This window comes from Otolemur garnettii, unplaced genomic scaffold, assembly GCF_000181295.1.
Source record: "Otolemur garnettii isolate 467f Iridium unplaced genomic scaffold, OtoGar3 scaffold00010, whole genome shotgun sequence".
Lineage (NCBI taxonomy): Eukaryota > Metazoa > Chordata > Mammalia > Primates > Galagidae > Otolemur > Otolemur garnettii.
Window position 1 is genome coordinate 12,340,323 of NW_003852405.1, and position 16,754 is coordinate 12,357,076.

The window sequence follows — 16,754 nt, forward strand, 5'->3', positions numbered from 1 at the left end:
CCCAGGGCATTCTGCTTCTGTAGTACTCCTCTTTGTTAAATTATTTACCGGGCATTAGTATTTGTAAGCTAGTTTGACTTTTATTGTATAATTCCCCAGTAAATCATCTCTATTATTGCAGAGGAAGAATTTTTTTTCTACAGCAAAATTTTCTGTTTTTACCTCCACGAGGCTCTTTAAATTCTAGATTACCTGATAACACTAATGAAGTTTAATGCCGTTTTAAGACCTTTATAAATTTCCCAGCACTTCCACATTCATGATGTAATTTGATATTCACAGCAATAAAATAGTTTCTCGTCATCTACCTTTTTCAGACTGGGAGGAGAAAGAAAGGACCCAAGATGCTGAATGACTGGTCCCAGTTCACACGGTTCTCGATGGTAGAACTGGGTCTTAGACGTGAGTCTTCCAACAAGAAGACTAAACCTTTTGGTTTTTAATTATTCCCTAGTGCAAATAAAAATAATGTCCATGAACCTCTTTTGCAGCCTTAGACCCAAAAGTATATGATTTAAAAAATTATATCCTGCTTAATTCATGCCCTAATGATTTATTCATATTACAAAATTTATTTTTGGTGCCAGTCTCACTAAATACTAGCGACTATGCTTAAGCACCAAAGTATGTTGCCTTTTAGTCTCCCATGTGCTAAGTATTTAATCTCCACTTTCAAGTCAAGAAAGTCACTCATGATTACACAGTTAAGGTGCCTTTTAAACCCTGCTCTACCCAGCTTCTGCGTGCATGCTCTTAACCTTTTAACTTGATATGACATAAAAACCACTAGATTTCACTTTAAGAAATAGTACTTCATGTCCAAGCCTTTTTCATTTTTAAAGTGAGAATAATACCCTTTGTGCCATTTAAGTCAGGTTTATTCTGAGCATTGAAAGAAAGAATGTATGTAAAGGGCAGGTTTAAAATGTAAATCTCCATAAATAGGTAATTTACTACTAATCTGGTTAATCTCATTCCATGAGGAATAATGAGAAACGAATAGCCTCCCCTGCAAGCCTCTGTCACCTCCCAGGTATTTGTGTAGTCACTTTGCATAGACAAGCTTCAATTAAATGTGCCTGCACCTCCAGAAAAATTCAGGGCACTGTGTCAGACCCCGGGAGGAGACTCTTTGGTGTGATGGGAGCTTGATGGCACACCTGAAATCAGGCTGCGCAGGGGGGCCACCACCTACTCAAGGCTGGGCCTGCTGAGACTCTTGGGGCTTCTACTTGAAATAGCTCGCTATAGGGATATTTACACTTATGGAAATAATTAATGGTGCCAATGATCCTTATAATGGCACCTGATGCCCCGCTGTGAAGAAAGATAAACCAGCCTTCACCATAAAGAACTTACAAATTATACTAAGCAAACATGCTAACAGCTATTAAGAGTCCTAATCAGAGCTGTTAAACAAACAATTAAGAGATGTCATATAAAATACACCCATTTAGGCAGAGCAGCTACATGTTTGGAGTTTTAAGAGAAACCATTTACCTTTGAGATGGAGATATGGCCCTCAATGGAACGTAAAGATTAGGGAACAACAAGGCGTCTTCCCCAGCAATTGCATTTCTGAGATCAAATCCATGGACGAAGCTCTGTCCCCAGGGGTGTACTTACTTTGTAACATTTATTTTTAGTCTTATTCTTGTTTAATCAGAAAATCATTCTTGTTTCTTCCAATGGGACTTTTTATTATAAGTAGTATCTTTTTAAGGGCCATGAAAATGTTGATATAACCTAATAGTGAAAGTTAGGAAGAAATTACTTATGTTGAAGACGTTTACTTTGCAGGCCCTAATTTGGGTAAAGATGAGATTCACCCCTGCCAGTGCTTGAAACTTTGCTATTCTCAGAGTGGTCCAGCAACAGCAGCAGCAGCACCTTCTCAACAAGGCAGAGTCCTACCCCAGGACCCCACTTTAAACCTACAGAAGCAGAACCTGCATTTGAAAGACATCCCCCAGAGGGTTTGTATGTAGATTCAAATTTTAAAAAGAAAATAACAACGCTCAAAGTTCCCACTATCAGAAATTCTATTAGGAAAATTAATAGAATCTTATCAGAAAGTAGAAATCAAAGGTATGTGACTAGTGTGACATTTCCCATATGACTGAGTACATCTGAGGTGTCCCCTTCAGTGTCCGTGTCTTCTGGTATATTCCAGGGTTTCAGCATTGCACATTCTCCTGGCATGATCAGTTATTATCTTCCATTCTCTCTTCCCTCTTAAGAGATTTTGTTTCTCCTTCACACACTCAGTAGAGCTCCCAATTACATGGGATATTAACGCTGTAGGATCTGGAGCCCAGGACAGGTGGAAAGAGGGAGGATTCTTAGCTTTGGCCCCCACTGTGTTCTTCCATAGTTAAAAGATACCTGGTCTGGGTTGTGATCACTGTAATCCCTCTACTCCCTGGCTGAGTCTACCATATGCAAATCGTGCCTGTGCATGAAGAGAATGAAGAGCTTTTGTGTCTTCTCACTGGAAAAGGCAGGGATGACTGAGATGAAATTTTACTGTTCCTCTCATGCAGAGTATTTCTAAGTTCTTTTTAGCAGCAGGCTTTTACGGTAGTCATGAACATCTCATTGTGTACATGACAATTATGTGATTTTCAAAATCTGATTTCTAATGTTCATGCAGTGAACTATTTTAAGACTATAGTGAAAGTATACCCATAAGCACACACTATAAAAACCAAGATCTCAGAGTGAACAAAGAGGATTAAGTAAGGCATCAGTTGACTTTCATAGTTAAAAAAAAAAAAACCTGCAGAGGAAATTATAATGATGTGCTTTATAATTATTCTGAAGAAAAATCAAGTCTAAGAAAGTTATAACAGGCCTAATGAATGTTCAAATTACTCCTCTTGAGAAACAGATTTTTTTATGTAATGGAAATGGGCTTCTTAGAAAATGGTTTTGTTCTTATTTGGTAGTTTTCCTAGATTGTGGTAACAGGCTATACCTCAAAATAGAAAATGAAGAGCTTTCGTTTCTGCTTTTTGGTCTTGGTTTATGATTCTTATTCATGCAATGCAAGTACGAAGGTATACTGAAAACATTGGCGAAATTCATGCAGCAGTATGGATTCTTCAGAAGATAGCTATATTTTGTTTGAAGATAAATTGATGAAATTGTTCAAGAAGTATGTGTTTGATTCATGGAATGGTTGGCAAAAAAGGCAGTTGTAATGACAGGAGAACACATTTCCCTGTGTGATGTCTGTGTCTAGGTTATATTGGATGGTGTGGTCATGAATTCTGGTGCGGCCACTTTCTAACTATGTGGCCTGGAGCAAGTCCGTTAGCTTCCGCAAGATTCACTGTCCTCATCTGTAAAATAAGGCTAAAAATTAAGCCTACCTCTTAAGGTTATTTTGAGGACTAAATGATCTATTAATAAGTACTTAACAGAGTGCTGACCTGCAAGAAAAGCTCACATCATTCTAGATGTTGCATTATTTTATTCTCATCCCATCATCACTTACCTAGTGTTGACAGAAATTTAATATACAGAAGTCATTCTTTCCTTTTATTTTCATTCTTTTAAAAATAAAATACAAAACCCTATAACTGTATCCCTAACTATCTTCTCTTATTCAGAAGCCAGACTTCTGATGAGGGGAGTCTTTTTCTCCATTACCTTCGGCCCATATCTTTCATGCATCCCCCAACAAACAAACACAGAAAAACACCCACACCTGGCTTCAGCCCTGCTGGTGAGCTCCTGTCACACAAATGTGAGTGCAGGCTGGCATCCTTCTCATTGCTAAGCCCAGTTATCAGCTTTAAGCTCTGAGGTCACTGACCTTTGTACCGGAAGCACTTTGCTTCACTCTCTCAGGTCTCTTCCGAGTAGTGTCCTTCCTAACCTTCTTCCTTAGTTTTCCTAAGTGTTGACATCACCAGAATTTCACGCTCGGCCTTCTATATACTCATCATCATGGAATCACTGGCACTTCTTGGTGAGAACACCTAGGGGTAAACTTTTTCTACCCAGTCTCTCTATCCCATTTCTCTCTCTGGACCCTCTTTGTTTTTCAGTGAATTCTCTCAACCAACCTAACAATAGCTAGGTATCAGATAGTATGTGAGGCACAAGGATTGTACTAAAATTTATTTCAATCAAAGAGCCAGAAGGCTTTAAGAGTCTTGAAAGTAAAATCTTATTTATTCCTTTATTTTTTGTTTTCTTCATATTCATGCATATGTAATGTGATTTCTCTTTATGGGATGCCATTGCCAGATACCCTGATATATACAAGAAATCTAACATCTTAGAAAACGTGATACATGTGAGTTTTACTTTGCTTTAGTTTCGGTTGGATGGTTATTTCATTGGTTTGACTTATAAATTAGGAGGGATATTGAATTATAGGTTTTAAATTTTGAATTTGAAGTGATGTTGGGCCATGTGGGTGAAAAATTGTAAATAAGTCTTTGTCATCTCCATGTGGTGCCAAAATTAGAGAAAAGTGTTTGGAAATAGTCAACCTAGATGTGGTTCTCTAAATCTACATCCGTCAAACTCTCATTCAAAGCCTCACCATAGTCACAGAACCCTAAGAATATTTTTAGTGGAGTGATCCTAATTTTTCTGATTCAATATTCCTTCATTGTAGAAATGTGTTTTGCCCCTTTTCTGACATATGGTCACCCAAATTCTAAAATCTCTTCTTAACATCATTCATTCAACATACATTTTTTGAGAGTAGAATAAAAGCAAACCCCATGCTGGTCACTGGGGATAATCTAGTGACCAGGATAAATGTGGCTCTTCCCTCCTGAAGCTTCAGGCTAATTGGGGAGTGAGTTGAGGATCAGGTAATCATGAAAGAACTACAAGTTGGAGGGAGTAACCTGATAAACTATTTCGGGCCCCTGGAGGCCTCCCAGAAGAAGGGGCAAGTACTGTGAGAGTGAGGAATGGTTGATAGTTAGCCTTGTGCAGGAGGAAGGCCTTCTAGGCAGTGAGAAGGGCTTGTGGAAAGGCTCACAGGCAGAGGAAGAATACAGCAAATTTGAAGAAAAGAAAGAATAGTTCGGGAACTGGAGCAGAGAGAACAAAAAGGAAGGCAATAGCCATGAGGAGGAAATGGAGGCAGGGGCAAATGATTGTTGAGCTCAGTGAATAGGGGCCCTCTCCAGACTAGGTTAGATCACCTCCAGGCATGAGAACTACTTGCAGGTGACACATCCTAGAAGAGGGAAAGGAGAGAGGTCTCTTCTTACCGTGTTCCAAATTTGAATCCTTGAAAATTCAACCTATTTATTCTAATTTTTAACAGCTAGACTGAGGTATATCTGATGTACAATCAACTGTACATGTTTACAGGGCACAACTGAGTGAGTTGTAAAGTGTGTATTTACCTGTGAAGCCAGCACTGCGGCAAGTTTATGATAAACTCATTGCCGTGGGAAGTTTCCTTGTCCCTTTCCTGTCCCCTTCTCCTCATCACCTTATATCCCCAGGCAGCCTTAAAGAGTGCCTGGAGCATTAAATAAATATTTACTGAAATAAAGAAAAGTGAATGCATTTGGAGGAGTGGCTCTTGGATTGATGTTTGATTTTGCTTCACATTTTGTAGGTGTGCAGTGCTATTCAGAATCAGGACTTCACTGTGATTGAAGACTACTGCACTGGCCTCAAAGCCCTGCTTTATCTGAAAAGCATTGAGGAACTCCAGGACTGGGATGGGCAGAGCCCAGCTACCGTGAGACACCAGAAAGGGAAGCCAGTTCCACGTATTGCTGAACTCTTGGGAAAGGTAGGTGCCCACCTCTCCTGTGTTGTCCTTGAGAACTCTGCCTCGGTCATTTGCTATTTCAGACCTTGTTTGCCTTCCCATATTCCCACTAACAGAGGAAGCATGGTGCCTGTTGTGCATGCTTTCAGTAGTAGAATCACTCTGAAAGAGGCTTGATTACAGCTTTATGATGGTCCTGCAAGTTACCTTTTTATGAAACCAATATAACACAAGGTCATATGAAAGAAAAAGATTGACGTTTGTAGTGTAAAGTGCCTCCAAATTCTTGCTTACTGTGGTGATGACTGGCATTCTTTCCAGTGGGAGGCTGGAGATTTCTTTATTCTTTAACAAGCTCTGAAAATTATAACATTACCTTTCTATTTTCAAGACAATCAAATCACTAGAGTCCTGAATAATATGATGAAGTTTTTTAAATGAAAATCTAATCAGTATCTTTTGTAACTGCTTCTGTTGTGTGGTTAAACCTGGGCTCCAAAGGTTATGTCCCAACTTCACCACTAACTGCTGTTTTCCAAGAAATATACACTACATTTACATTTTATATAATACAGTGATTTTAGCAACTCTTTTCTAAAACAACATTCAGCATTTCGCCTTTGTATTTCCTTTGTATTATTCTAAATAGATAACCATTGTCAGAAGACATTTCTTGAGCCCTGAATGAAGGGAGGAAAAAATTATAATTCTTAGTCTTTTCAGCTTGTCACTACATCAATAATTAACTTAAAAAAAAGAGAGGCAGTATAAAAAAGATTCTTTAGGGAAGCATTTAATAATTCAAATGAATCTTAACTTGAAATAGGTCACATGAAAAAGAATGAAAAACAAAAACCCTAGGTACTCTGCCTTGGATGACTGGGCTAGGGACTCAGAAAGAATAAGAGAAACATCATATCACTGACTTACATTTGGCTAGTTTTAGTAGAAAATATCACTGTCCTTCTCCTAACATCCCCACATTAAAGGCTTCTTAAAAAATAATGCGTGTGATGGCAAGGCCAGTAATGGAAAAGGCAAGGAGGGAAGAAATAAAAACCTTACAATATGAGTTCCAGGAAAATTTCATGATGAATGACTCCATGAGCGGTAATCAAACAGAAAGGCTGTGACATTAATATTTATAAAATTGTAATTAGCAATACGGTACCTAAGCGGCATTATCAGTGTAACTAATCATATTATCATAAACTGAGTCTGCAGTATTTAGACAGTGAATGTTCTTGCCTTTATCAATGACCATCAATATCCTAAGGTTGTTTAGGAATTTAAAAAAAATTACAAATGACTTTACACTCATTCACTGTAAATATCTCAGGAAAATGGTTTCTGACATGACAGTTTATGACTATCTATAAGACCATTGTCTCAAGTTTGAGGGGCTGCTAGGTAAGCTGAAATATAAGTAGCCACATTGCTTGCCCTACTACAGTGTTTTGTGTTTAAAGGACTTTCACACTCATTTTCAAACTTCCATAGTCAAATGGAAGACGGATAATGATGAGGATACTTGTGTTAATGACATAAATGAAAATTGATTTGGCTAATAGTTTGAATCTAGATTCAGACTTTATTTTGCTAAGTCCCGCCTTCATCAAAATCATAGTATAATTTTTAGCATTATCTTTTGTTTTTTATAAAAGGATTTCTCCCTTGGTGATTATACAAGTGGTTCAGTTTTCATCACTAAGTGGAGGAAGAAACAGATGGTCTGGAAATAGATTTGTGTTTCTGGATTCTCCAGTGAAGGCCGACATGACTGAAACAATAGGCAAATATTCCCTTAAGATTAATGTCTCTAGTAGTGAAGGAAAGTGCTCTGGGTCCAGGGTCCAGGTGGCTTCCAAATTGTTCTTTCCTAGAGTTGCTGACGTGTGTGTGTGTGTTTGAAAACAACTCCTAACTGTGCTCTCCTTAGCTAAAAAATAGTCTACTGCCCCTTATAAGGTTTTCATATGACAGAATAAAAATGAGAGAAGATGTGGACCTTATTGAGAAAGGCACTCCAAAAGTAGTTGTTTTCTTTGGACAGAAAAAATTTGTTTGGAAAGTACAATTTGTTCTTTAGTTTATCCTTCCCCGATAGGTCAGGCTAGAGTGAATTAAGGTAGTTGGTTAGAAGAAACCAATGACAGGGCAGTGCTGGATGTGGAAGGAAACTTGAAACTTTTGCTTTGGAAACAAGGATTTGGCCAAGTAAGTCATGTTCTCTCTCAAGCAACCAAAATAATATATTCTTCCATGTTTAGCTCACTTATTAATGGATAAAACTTTCTGAGCAATGTTCTTTTAGGTGACTTTGAAAAGGCAGGAAGTTGGGTGTGTGGAGTCTTATGGGGCAAGTCATTTAAATCTGCACCAGCAAGAAGAGAGAAAATCCCTGGGAAGAGCCATCATCATCTTTGCATGCCACAGAGGGTTGATCTCAAACTATGGGTGCTTCAACAGCACACAGTTGCTTATTAGAAATGTCACTTGCCAGGGCCCACCTCACCGATGCTGATTCAACAGGAGCACTGGGAATTTGCTTTTTAGGACCACAATTCTGATGGACAGATCCAAAGATCTGCCTTGCCAGAAGGAATGGGAAAAAATAACAATAGAAAAGTTAGAGATTGAGAAGTTAGCAATGAGCAGAACTCAGGCTTCTCTGGATGGAGAAAGCTAGTAATAAATGATTATGAGTACAAGAGAAATGAATCAGAGAGATAGACAAGAGAGGGAGCCAGAGAAGCATCACCTTGGGTTATGAACAGCCAGGTGCTGAAGATACCCAGTGAGGCACCTGAGGACAGGAGAGCCGTTTATATGATGCTTTCTTACTTGCTAGATAAGCAATTTGTGTGAGTTACTTAATCTCTCTAAACCTGTTTCTAAAACTATACAATGAAAATAATTACAGTGGAGTTGCACAGTCTCTCATTAACAATTCTCAAACCCAAAGAGTGCCGAAACCAAACCATTTCGCATAACTCATTTGGCAGAAAACCTGGCCTAAGCTAATGTGAGACTACTTATAATCTTTATTTATTCTTCTAAGGGAATACTTAAATGATTTCTACAGAGAAACTAATATGTTTGGTTCCGGATGGCTACACTATACCTTGCTAGGGCAGAGATGGGAGTATCTGGTAATATAATATATTTGTACCATTTTACTTTTTCTAAGATCCAAAAAATAATTTTGAATTGATACCTCTGGTTCCAGGGATTTAAAATAAGGGCTTATACAGAAAACCTAAGTGAAAATATAACTGCAAATATACCCGTATCCAGAAATTCTTTTATGGAATTGGATATTCCATAAAAATTGGATACAAAATATTAGCATTTTGGATTTTTTAGGTTTGGGAAATAAGAATTATGTTGAGATTACTTGCTTAAGAAATTGGATAGTCCACTATTTGAACACCACATTCTACAATTGGAAGAGCACAGAAGGAAACATTTTCACTGGTCTATGCTGAGGATGAGAGCAGGACTCTTTATAAGCAAGACTCTTGAAAGGAAAATGGCAGAAGCCAAAATTACTGTTCAGTTGGAATCTGCAAGCATTCTACATGCTGTCCCGTACATCTGGAGTGGTCTACCAATGGCAAAGTATCACTGGCTCTGTAAGCTATTCCCTGTAAGCTATTAATTCTACACTAAAATTAATTTCTTTCTCTTTTTGAACCCCAGTTGCAAAAAATATCACAAGCATTTCAATTTTTATGTGTCTGCTTTTCTCGTACTAGACAGTAAGCTCATTTTATTTTTTTTTTTAATTTTAGAATGTTATGGGGGTACACATATTTTGGTTACATAATGTGCTTTTGTACAGATTGAGCCAAAGTTATAAGTGTGTCCTTCACCAAGGTAGTTTGCATTGTACTTGTTAGGTGTGAATTTATCCCCCCTTACCTGCTTGATTTTTGTTGAGTTTTGCCTCTGTATGTACACATAAGTGTTGATCAATTAGTTCCAATCTAGTATTGAGTATGTGTGGTGTTTATTTTTTGATACTTCACTTAGAAGAATGGTCTCCAGTCCCAATCCAGGTTGCTACAGAAGATACCAGATCACCATTTTTTTTAATGGCTGAGTACTCCAAGATATAAATATGCCACATTTTATTAAACCATTCATGTATTAGTGGGTACTTGGGTTGTTTTCACATTGTGAATTGTGCTACTGTAGACATTTGAGTGCAGGTGTCTTTTTTTGTAAAATGTTAGTTGTCAGCGTCCCACCTCAGGAGCAGGGTCCACTAAGACCTGTGGAAACTGGCAACAATTGACTGAAGAAATATAGAGTTAGACTGCACAGCGCCTGTAGCTCAGTGGCTAGGGTGCCAGCTACATACACCAGAGCTGGCGGGTTCAAATCCAGCCCCAGACTGCTAAACAACAATGACAACTGCAATCAAAAAATAGCCAGGCATTGTAGGGAGGTGTTAAACTCTGCTAGTTCTCTGTCGAGTAAACACCACTGGCATTAATCTCCTCTGAGGAATTGGTGGAAGGGAGGCATTTTCCTCCCATCACCACCACAGAGGACCTTCCTCTGCAATAAGGGATATAAGCTCTTCTGCCCATATCTCAGGGCTCAAGCTACTCTCTTGATCTCTACCCCAGGCAAATGTAAATCTCAACAATTATCTCCACAACGTTGTCTGCTTTGCCTGTTTAATGGGCAGGAAACATCCTAGAAGATGAATCTTTTTCTAGGACTTTCCATAGTGTCTTCCAAGGCCATTATTTTCCTCAGAATGTTCACAAACCCAGCAGGGTGTTTGTAAGCTGTATCCCCAACAGGCTGGAATTTCAGAAAAGGCAAGAAGCATGCTAGCAATGGCTGGCTTAAATGTAAACTAGCTGACTTTTCTTTGTTGCAAGTCCCTCAGCTTACTTTTTAATTTTCCTCTTTTTCTGGGGTTACTTTCCATTGCCAAGAATGGGGTCTTTGGTTCCCATTCTCCCATCAATCAGTAATATAATTTCTGGACCAAAATGTAATTCCACTTTTAGTTCTTCAAAGTATCTCAATACTACTTTCCATGGAGATTGTATTAGTTTGCAGCCCCACCAACAATGTATAAGCGTTCCTTTCTCTCTGCATCTGTGCCGGTGTATGTTGCTTTGGGACTTTTTGATGAGAGCCTTTCTCATTGGAGTTAGATAATTCCTCACTGTGGTTTTGACTGGCATCTCCCTGAGGATTAGAGATGCTGAACAAGCTCACTTTCTTATCCATCTTTATATTCCAGCTCCTCAGACATGTATTAATGCACAGCAAAGGCTTACTAAATGGAAGTTGAATAAGTGAATACATCAACATTGTAAAAAAAAAATCTTAGTGGAACATTAAGTATTAGTGGTCACTTGACTTATCAAGCCATTACTTTTTTAATCACATAAGAAATGGAAAGAATGTAAAAAAGAACAAAAAAAGAAATGAACTTTGAACTTAAAATCACTTTTTGCATTTGAGTCTAGTACAGTAAAATGAGATGGAAAGAAGCCAGAATAAAAGGAGTGAGGTAAGCAGGTGAACAACCTCATTTCTTCACTTGGTAATATGTGCCTGGATTATAAGCTTCTCGGGGGCCTGTGTCACACATTGTGTGTTAATGCCTAACACAATGCCTACCATGCAGAAGCTACAGCATGGTAGCTGAAATGGTCAATCAATCACTAATTTATTTTAAGATCTATCTTAAATATCAGTTACCTTCTGAAGCCATCTATTACCCTGTTCCCTAACCTCCAGGAAAGTTAGATCAGAATCATTCCTTTCTCTGTTTTCCTGTAACCTACAGTCATTTAACCAATATTGCAAGTATACTCCATCTTTTACTTAAGTGTCTTCTTGTCCTCTGCTACTGCTCATTATGAGCATTTTGAAAGAAAGATCATGTCCTAGTTATACTTGAATTTTCAAGAACCTAGCACAGTGCTACATGGGTATAGAATTAAATTGGACAAATTTTCTGTGGTGTCCTTATATGGTAGGAAATAAGAAAGCCAATTTATAATTAAAATTCCCTTTAAAGCCTTCCAGGAATAGCAGTCATTTTAGAGGAAAACAGTGAATGTGCCAAATTACTGTACTTTCAGTAGGTAGTAAAACATGGTGAAATACATATCAGTTATATTAATAAGTGAACATAATCTGCGCTCATTAAAAAGCTTTCATTAGGACAAAATCAGAAATGCTGTCATGGAGTTTATATAACAACTCTGAAAAGAAGCCTTTATTTTGATGATACAAACAAAAATTGTATCCATGTCACCAGATGCATCATTCTCAGTTATTTAAAGCCAAAAAATAACAAAATTTCATAAAACTATTTCTATATGGCTGAGTAATTTTATATGTTGAGGTCTACCTATGTATTTATTCATTACTGGCAAGTTATTCAACAGAGAGAACAAAGAAGTATATAAAAGGAATATATAATGTCAAGAGCATGATCATTCAAAAGGCATAATAGCAATCTAACAAGAGGACAGTTGTATTTCTTATTTAAAATTTTAAAAGTTTTATATTTTCCATGCCATTTATTTTTCTAAGTTGAAATACATGTACACTTTATATTCTTTGTAGATTCTGAGTATTAGGCCTTTGATGGACATACAATTTGCAAATATTTTCTTTTACTCTGTAGCTTGTCTATTTACTCTATTGGTAATTTTAATTTAATTAATTATCATTTATTTAGGTTTGTTGTTATTATATTTGCTTTTGTGGTCTTAGTCATAAGTTCTTTGCCCAAGCCAGTGGTTCTCAACCTTCCTAATGCTGCAATGTATTTTCATTGTTAAAAAGGGGTCACGACCCACAGGTTGAGAACTGCTGGCCTAAGCCAATGTGTACAAACATTTTTTTCTGTGTTTTCTTCCAGAAATGTTATGGTTTCATGCTTTATATTTAAGTGTAATCTATTGTGAGTTTGATGAGCAATGGGGTCCAGTTTCACTCCTCTGCATGTGGCCATCCAGTTTTCTCAGCATCAGTTATTGACTAGTGTATCCTTTCTTCAGTGGATGTTCTTGGTTGTCTGCTTTGCCTGTTTAATGGGCAGGAAACACCCTAGAAGATGAATCTTTTTCTAGGACTTGCCACAGTCTCTTCTAAGGCCATTATTTTCCTCAGAATGCTCATAGACCCAGCAGGGTGTTTGTAAGCTGTATCCCCAACAGGCTGGAATTTCAGAAAAGGCAAGAAGCATGCTAACAATTGAAAGAGATCAATTGGTCATAGCTATGTTGTTCTATTTCTAGGTTCTCTACTCTGTTCCATTAGTCTATGTGTCTATTTTTATACTAGTATCTTACTGTTTGGGTTACTATAGCCTTTCAGTATAATTTCAAGTCAAACAAATCATCCAGTTTTAAAAAAAATCCACCCCATCAAAAAGTTGGCAAAGGAAATAAACAGAATTTTTTAAAATAGTATAGACAATGGCCAATAAATGTGTGAGAAAACGTTCAACATCACTATCATCAGAGAAATGCAAATGAAATCCACAAAGACATGCCACCTTACCCCATCATAATTAATGGTGATTCTTAAGTAGCCAAAAAATAATAGAATCTGGCATAGATTCAGAGACAAGGAAATACTTATACACTGTTCGTGGGGCTGCAAAATAAGCAATTCCTCAAAGAAGTAAAAGTAGACCTATTATTCTAGTTTGCCATCCAACTATTGGCTAACTACCCAAAGGAAATAAGTAATTTTGTACAATAAGAAAAAAGATAAACCACTGGGATGTTTATCACAGCACAAAGAAGTGGAATCAAGAGAAGTGCCCATCAATTCACAATTGAATAAAGAAGATGTTATGTACATACTATTGAGTACTACTCAACCATAGAAAAGAATTAAATAGCATCTTTTGCAGCAACTTTGATGGAACTGGAGACCATTATCCTAAGTAAGGTATGTCAGGAATTCAAAAAGAAACACTACATGGTCTCACTAACAAGTGGGAGCTAACCAGTGTGTGGATACGCACAAGCACAAAGAAATGTAAAGGACATTAGAAACCAAGAATGGGGGCGGGTAGGAGGGGTGATAAATAAAGCTTCCCTTTGGGGTACAGTGAACATTGTCCTGGTGACAGGCACACTGAGAGCCCTGACTTCAGCATATAAAAAAAGTTCATATCTCCTTAATATTTTAAAATTTAAAAAGGAAGACACATCATTTACATTGAGGAAAAAAAAAAAAAAACCAAAAGCCTTAAATGAACCATTTGATCACTTGCAATGAATACATCTACCCATGAAGTCCTCACCTCTAAGATACAGCATGCTGTAAATAGTTCCGAAGATTGCCTTGTGCACTTTCCCGGCCATCATCTATTCCCCACTACCACCAAAAGCAAACGCCATCTAGTTTCTGTCGCAATAGATGAATTTGTTCATGTTTTTTAACTTTGCATAAATGGAAGTTTACGTAACATATGTTTTTGGTGTATGGCTACTTCACTCAGCACAATGTTAGAGATTTTTTCATGTTGTGGGTGTATTTTTTTATTAAATCATAACTGTATGCTTTTATGGGGTACAGTGTGCTGGGTGTATTTTTTATTGGTAAATAATGTTCTATTTTATAAATATGCAATAATTTATTTAAATTATTTGGTTTGCTATTTTTGGTGTTATAAATATTTTGCTATAAGCATTCTTAAATAACTCTTCATGAACAACTATTTTCATTTCTCCTGCATAATACCTAGGAGTATAATTTCTCAGTCATAAGATGGATATATAAGTTTCACAAGAAGCTTCCAAATTTCTAAGGTGGTTTACCATTGTACACATTGTACAATGTACCATTGTACATTAGCTTTGGTTGGGTCGGTGGCTCTTCCATATTCCAGCTAAGATTCAATATTCTCAGTCTTTTTACTTTTAGCCATTCTGATACATGGGTATTTGTACCTCATTGTGGATTTAGTTTTCACCTCCCCAATAAGTAGTCATGTTAATCATTTCTTCATGTCTTTATTAGCTATACATCTTCCTCTGTGAAGTGTCTATTCCAACCTTTTGTCCAAATTTATTTTTTTATCGAATTTCAGAAGTTCTTAATGTGATCTAGGAGTAAGTCTTCAGATTAGAAAAAGCATATGTCAAAATCCAGCATCCATTCATTTTAATAACCTCCAGCAACTCACTAATAGAAGGAAACTTCATCAGTCTTCTAAAGGGAATCCACAAAAATTCTACAGGTACCATCATTATATTTAACATTGAGAGGATAAGTTATTTTCTCTTAAGGTTAAGGGATGAACAGGAACGTCCACTCTTTCTACTTCTATTCAAGATTGCACTGGAAGTCCTAATCAGTGTAGTAAGAACACTTTAAAAACTGTAATTTAGATTAGAAAGGAAGGACTTAAACTATCTTTATTTGCAGATGATAAGAGTGTGTACACAGAATATCCTAAACCACTTCTAAATGCACTAATGAAATAAGGGAATTTAGAAGAGTTTCATGATATGAAAACAATATACAAAAGTCATTTTATTTCCATATGAACATTGGAACAATAGCGAGTGGAAAATTAAATTTTAGAATGCCCTTTACAATAGCATCTAAACACTCTAAAATACTTTGGAACAAAATAAAATATATGAAATGCACCCTGAAAACTGCACCCTACAAAACAATAGACAGAAAATCAGAGAAGACTGAAGTCACTAGTGAAATATGCCAAGATGCCATTTTTTCCCAAATTGATCTGTATATACATCATGATTCCAATCAAAACCCCAATGTGTGTTTTTATAAAGTTAGCACACTGATTCTAAAATTTACATTGGAATTCAAAGAAACTGGAATAGCCAAAACAATCTGGAAAAAAAGAAGAACAAAGTGAGAGGATTTGTACTGTCTGCCTTCAAGATTTTCTATAAATCTACAGTGGATCAAGCAAGAGTGTTTTGGTGACAGGATAGACAAATAGATCAATGGAATAGATGGAAGGTCCAGAAATAGACCCACACATATACACTCAATTGATTTTTGACACAGGTGAAAACACCAATTCAATGGAAAGTCTTTTCAACAAATGGTACTGGAATTAATGAACACCTATATTTAATTAAATGAACCTCATATGTACCTCATTCAGGACACAGAAGTAATTTTAAATATATGTATAAAAGTAAAAGGGATGGCTATTTTTTTTAAGAATAGTTTTAGGTTCACAGTAAAATGAAGCTGAAGACATATACCCTCTGCCACAAGACTTTAAATTTTTAAAAGAAAACATAAGTAAATATCTTCATGATCTTGAGGCAAGAAAACATGCATAAGAAAAAGATGATAAATTATTCTTCATCACAGTTAACTTCTAGTCATCAAAAGATACAGTTAAGAAAAAAGGAAAACTCAAGTTACAGAATGGGAAAAACTGCTCATTGACTTGTATCACATGAAGAACTTTTGACCAGAATAAATGCTATAGTACTTTCCAAATATAAACTGAAGTACTTAGAAATAATTTAATTTTTTCAATGATTATATAGAAATATAGAATCTAATAATAAAAAGCTGTATTGAGAACCTGCTAATAGCCTATTGCAGGTTACCCCAATCCATCTAAAATAACTTTTTTTTTTCTTTTTACTTAATGACCATTTTTGGAGCCAACTCAGGAAAGAGGATAAGGGGAGGGTCATGGAAGCCATTTTTCTTCAAGCTCATTTGATGACTCTGTTTTCCTTGCCTTTATATTCTTTCATTGCAGCTTTGGCCCTACAGTTGTTCTCCCTGGGACTGCCAGTCTGGTTACATTATATTGTGAGAAAAGTTCCAGAGGGCATTCATATTTCAGTCAGTTACGTGGGCAATGGCTGAAATAGAAAACATTATTATTTATTCTAAACATTTTAAACATTTGAGTTAATTTCAAAGGACACAGAGAAATAAAAAGCATTAATCCCTGAAAGTTCAAACTTTCTGAAATTACCATATG

At 36.7% G+C, this 16,754-nt stretch overlaps 1 protein-coding gene across 1 annotated transcript in view; it reads left to right on the forward strand.

The window, feature by feature from the left end:
• Window positions 1-16,754, forward strand: part of DPYD (dihydropyrimidine dehydrogenase) — an 828,315-nt gene that overhangs the window by 699,826 nt on the left and 111,735 nt on the right. Inside the window, exon 20 of the mRNA XM_012801700.2 lies at window positions 5,600-5,779. Coding sequence (XP_012657154.1) covers window positions 5,600-5,779 — 180 coding nt within the window. The remainder of the gene's footprint in view (window positions 1-5,599; window positions 5,780-16,754) is intronic.